This window comes from Dipteris shenzhenensis, chromosome 23 (assembly GCF_047967505.1).
Source record: "Dipteris shenzhenensis isolate YYH24624 ecotype China chromosome 23, Dip_SZ_1.0, whole genome shotgun sequence".
NCBI lineage: Eukaryota > Viridiplantae > Streptophyta > Polypodiopsida > Gleicheniales > Dipteridaceae > Dipteris > Dipteris shenzhenensis.
In genome coordinates this window covers 3825205-3830988 of record NC_141618.1, presented here as the reverse complement: position 1 = coordinate 3830988, position 5784 = coordinate 3825205, and the positions used below count along the sequence as shown (strand labels likewise).

Sequence of the window (5784 nt, the reverse complement as noted above, 5' to 3'; positions counted from 1 at the left end):
TACTACAGACTAGCTGACTTGCAAATGTTGACCAAAAGTTTACCAAACTAAACCATCTCCTAACACGTCATTGCATTTATCTATTGAATACTTTTGCCTTGATGACCTTAGAATCAGCTCTAAAATACACCCAAATGCTACACTTGTTGCTATTGTGTGCTATGTAGGTGTTTCCCTTGATTGCTATTATCTGCTTGATGGGAATTCTTAGATTTTTGAGATCCAGTCCTATTGCTACTCAGCATTATCTGTATGGAAAATTGCCCCCATAGTTTTTTAAGAACTTTCTAAGCAACATTCAACAAGACTTCATGAGTGGGAAAAGTTGGAAGAGGAGAGAAGGGCTTTACAGATGTCATTCACAAGGTCCCTACAATTTTATAAAAGATTCCATCATGTGCGTTCATCCACAAAATATATTTAACCCTTGTATACATATCACATGGGAAGAAAACCATTATGTAATTTAGACCTACTTTTTGCTAATTCCTACTATAAGTGACTACCTCCCTATTGCTATGCACTCACATGCATATCCAAATATTTTTGATAAGAACACTCAAGACATCGTCTTGAAAGTTGTTAGTGAGCACGTTTGACTTTTAATGAGAGTATTACACTCTTTGTTCTTGTCTACTACCTTTCTCGAACTTTGATAAAGTATGATGCTATGGGCGCCTAGCCCTCGACCTCACACAACTTTTCTTTTATATTCTTGAATGATGGCTTTCCAAGGGGTGCAAATAGGCTCACCCACTTGTCACCCACTTGTCACAGCAAACTTGTTTAAGGACCTTGTCAAGCAGCACATGACAATCATGGGCTGCATGTTTTGGTTCTTGAGGTACCTTTAGCATTATCATACATGAATACATTTAACTAAAAATCAAGATGAGGTTGTTGACTTTGAAAGTTTAATGAAGTTGCTAGAAAAGTTTGAGGAGGCCGATTGAGTGCAAGTACCAAGATGGGAATAAGTAAAGCACGCATGTTATAATTAGATCTTATAGAGTGTTTGTGAAATGTCCAAAGCCAAATAGTAGTACTTAAGTAATAGATCGTAATTTGGAGTCATGGAACGATCTGTTTGATTAATGAATGTAAGAAGGAAGGGATGTGAAAGCTTATCAACATGGCTACAAGGGAGCATACGTGTTATAATTATGAGGAAGTCATACATGTCTTGAGCGTGACTCTAAAGAGAGCCTAATTATTTTTCCTTTCTTGTTGTACTTCCAATTTTGTTTCTACATAATATAATCCTATTTACGGCCAAAAAGACTCATTCCCTGAATGCAAATCAATTACATAAGAATTAATATTGGCTTTGGCTTTGCACACTTCACAAACACATTAGATACTTCGGAATTTCTAGATATGGAAAATCACCATCGCCCCTACTAGCTACTAGAAAACCAGAAAGCATTTTATTTAACCTGCCTGTGTCTCCAAGATAGCAATCCTCAAGTGAATGTGAGACGAAAGTGAAGTCAACCCCTTATCAATCATGGGAGGATCGATTTTGCGAGGTGTATACAACTCAAGATGCAGCGCCACGAAGCTCCGCAAGAACTGGTCACGATTGGATATTTTAAAAGGAAGCCAGCATTCAGCAATGGCTCAACGCCATTGAAGAGCTGGTCGCAAGCGATGGGATGGAAAACCACTTCAGCGCAACACGGTTTCATGCCCATGACATGGGCAGACGTGCAAGGCTTTGAAGTTTGAATAACATCCACAGAGTGATTGACGATTGAATAGTCAATTGCGTCACCACGATCCCTCCATCACAATCCAGTTCGTTGCTCGTTATTGCATGGAGCTCCAGTAGTTGCTGCACGTTCCTTCTCATCCTGCGCACCCTTTCTGCTCCGCATTGTCGCATTGATCAACGCATCGATGCTTCCTAATATTCAATCATCCATTGCCCGAGGCCCCGAACCTTTGCGCTAGCTCCTGGAAGTATCCGCCAATCAATTGATTATTCTCGATCTACGTTCATGACTATTCACTCTAGTCATCTTCATCTCGACTCGTCGAGGCCGGCTGTGCTACAAAAGCAGTGGCAATTTTAAGGCAAAGCAGTGAAAGCACTCTCTACACCCTACATCAATAGTACTAGCTAGTTGACTTCATTCATATCACAGTCTACGGCCTAGATCATACATCAGTACTAGCTATTTGGCTCTCCCTTCCATATCACTGTCTGTAGCCTACATCCTGCTTCTCTGATTCATCTTCAGCACAACTCACACTGAAGCAATCCAATCTCACCCTCAATTTTTGTCCCTCCTCTCCAGTTTCCAGCATGACAATGCTGGACCGAGGTCACTTTAGCTTCTTGCAAATCTTCGCTTTCTTGGGCGTCGTAATCACTCTCTGTCATGTAGCCTCAGCCAAGGATCGCCATTTCAACTTTGAGGTCAGTTCGCAAACCCGCATCCCAAAACTAATCTTAGGTCCCGCATTCCTACTTCCACTTTGTATCTTATGATCGTCATTTTGTCGCTTGCAGATACAATACACCAACGTAACTCGCCTTTGCCACACCAAGTCTATTGTGTCTGTCAACGGACAGTTCCCCGGTCCAACAAGTTACGTGACGGAAGGAGATAGGGTGATTGTAAAGGTTACGAACATGGTTTCGTCCAACATAACCATTCACTGGTAAAGACAGGATCTGTACTGTGAACCGACGTCCGCATAATAGGATCAGAGTTAGAGGCTCATGCTGCAGCTTGCCGTTTTTTTCTGCCAGGCACTCGATCGCGTTTAAGGCTTCACCCTCGTTTGACATTCTGTTTTGAAATCACGCTTTCAGGCATGGAGTCCGTCAGCTACTCTCCGGCTGGGCCGACGGGCCGGCCTACATTACCCAATGTCCGATTCAAACAAATCATTCTTACGTCCATAGATTTCGAATTGTTGGACAAAGGGGTACTCTGTTCTGGCACGCACATTTCAGCTGGTTGAGAGCCACTGTCTATGGAGCTTTCATCATAAGAAAGAAGCCCCACACCTCGTATCCATTTCCCAAGCCTGACCAGGAGCTACATCCTCTTCTTATAGGTCAGAAGTCTCTCTTGTACATAGGCGTATCTCTCTCTCTCTCTCTCTCTCTCTCTCTCATCTATATACACCTCTAATGGACTCTGAATTACACCTTGCCGGAGAGTTGATTGATGTGATATGTTTGATCATTCACAAATTGATTCTACTTCCTTCAGGTGAATGGTGGAATGCAAACGTCGAGGACGTCATAGCGCAGGCACTCACACCCCCAAACGCAGGTTATAACGTCTCCAATGCAATCACAATCAATGGGCAGCCTGGCGACCTGAACAACGATCTATACAATTGCTCGACAGACGGTAACAGTAACTCAGCTCATAGCTCCTAAATTTATACGAACGAAATCTATTCTATGGACTCTGGAGGACGAAAAGGGAAGGCCGTATTCCAATCTTTTTGGGTGCTCTTTTGTCGATTCTCTTTTGTCGTTATGATGCAGACACAGTCATCTACCATGTCAAGAAGGGAGAAACTGTTCTCCTGCGGATAATCAATGCTGCCCTCAACTTCCATATGTTCTTTTCAGTCGCTAATCACAGTCTGACAGTCGTAGAGGTCGATGCCACGTATACGGAACAGTACACCACCGATGTCATTCTTCTCGCTCCCGGGCAGACTACAAACGTTTTGTTGACGGCTAACCAAGAAGTCGGAGAATACTACATGGCAGCTTCCATCTATTCCCCGCCAAATGCTGCTTTCGTTCCGTTTCCAGCAACACCTGGAACAGCTAAACTTAAGTACCACGGCGCCCATGGTTCTTCGAACTTGACTCTACCGACCTTCCCAGTGTATAATGACACTGCTTTCCAAGCTAATTTCACCCAGAGTCTGGAAGGATGGAAAGGCAATAACTATCAAGATCTGCCTATGACCACCATCGATAAGGATCTCCTCCATACTGTGGGTTACGCCTTGCAGCCTTGCCCTGCGAACGTAACATGTAGATTCCCCTTCCCTGCCCTACTCAGAGCGGCCTTGAACAATGTGACCTTCGCCTCGCCAAAAATTTCCTTGCTTCAGGTAAGACTCTTCTTGAATGGACTGAAACGCGCGTACGGTAGAGTGGGTACATGATCGTCAATAATCACTGAAGCAACATCTGATTCAATGTGTCCTTTCAGGCGTACCACTACAATATTAGTGGCGTCTACACGACAGATTTTCCCAGTGTTCCTCTCTTCAAATACAACTACACAGGTGTGAACCCTACCGACAAGTTTGGTATGGCGGGTACACGCGTGGAAGTCCTTCCGTTCAACTCCAGCGTCCAAATAGTTTATCAAAATACTGCAAACGTGTTCTTTGAGTCACACCCGATCCACCTTCACGGGCAGAACTTCTACGTTGTGGGCAGCGGGAACGGGAACTACAATTCGAGCACAGATCCTGCTAATTTCAATCTAGTCAATCCCGTGTCAAGAAACACCATTTCTGTTCCACCAGGAGGCTGGGCTGCCGTTCGATTTATAGCTATCAATCCAGGTACTATGTGTCTGAATTACATCAACTTTCTAACAAAGACTAACAATTGATCATTTCACACATATGGCTCACAAACACGCTGGATGGATGTTTGCAGGAGTTTGGTTTGTGCATTGTCATTTCGACATACACCAAGCATGGGGCATGGAGATGGCGTTCATCACCCTGAATGGAGTGGGCCGTTCCGAGACGTTACCTCCACCACCAAGCGATCTTCCCCCTTGCTAATGTAACGCAGAACGAACGCATGGATAAGGCTCAACCTTGCCTGAAATCATAAAAGAGGAAACCAACAATGAACCACCAATAATAGATAGCCTCTAAAATCTGAATCGACCATTATGGTGTTTGTTTTTTTTGTTATTCATAGATGGGCAGCCGTGGCATCTCTAAGACCTTCATGGTGCACCTCCCTTGCTCACAATGGTGAGGTGACGTACCAACCCCCCCCCCCCCCTTTCCCATTAACAATGGAAGATTCAAGCCTATTGATGTTGCAAAGTTCATTGTTGGAACCCGACATATAGCTTGAACGAGCATTGCATGATCAGCCCTCCCTGCATTATGTTTAAATTTTGGCTCAGGTGCATTGGTGTTCAAGATCAATAAGACCAAGTTATCATCTTTGATGAGTTGGTTCACATTTTTTTTCAAATGATATCAAATAACATTGTTCTAAACCCAATCTTTAAAATCCTTTATCTCTTATAGAGTACATATAGTTTTATTTTGCACATAATCACTAATTTGGAACATAATCTAATTTAAAAAAAACAATGTATTCATTAATTTTGGACATTTTTTTTGTATTTGAACTTCACTAAAATATCCTTCCCAAATGAAAAGTTTAGTTTGTGTAATTATCCTTCTCAAATCAAAACTTTAATTTGTGGCACTATCCTTTCCATATAAAAAGTTTATTTACCCACACTATAATTTTGCACTCATAGTGGTAATAAACAAGGAAATATAGATCACATCTTGATTTCTTTAACTTGATAATAAATTAGATAAATAAAAAAGATTAAAGTCAAGGAAAAAACAATCACTATTTACTTTAAAATATATAAGAAAAGAATAACAATTGCATGCATAATTTGCAATTTTTTTCCATTTATTTCTCTCCCTTCATTTTTCTCTTTTGTCATTTTCTTTCTCTTCCTTTTTTCTCCAGTGCTTCTTTTATTTTTTCTCTTTTTTCCCTTTTGTCCTTTTCTTTCTCCTCCT

The 5784-nt window shown here is 41.9% G+C and overlaps 1 protein-coding gene across 1 annotated transcript; it reads left to right on the top strand.

The window, feature by feature from the left end:
* The first annotated feature begins 2308 nt into the window (after positions 1-2308).
* Positions 2309-4785, top strand: LOC147886880 (laccase-4-like). The gene is made up of 7 exons (XM_087394068.1): positions 2309-2422; positions 2516-2667; positions 2822-3069; positions 3228-3371; positions 3512-4095; positions 4197-4557; positions 4655-4785. Exons 1-7 carry the CDS (start codon positions 2309-2311, stop codon positions 4783-4785), a joined length of 1734 nt encoding a protein of 577 aa, XP_087250194.1.
* The last annotated feature ends 999 nt before the right edge of the window (positions 4786-5784 follow it).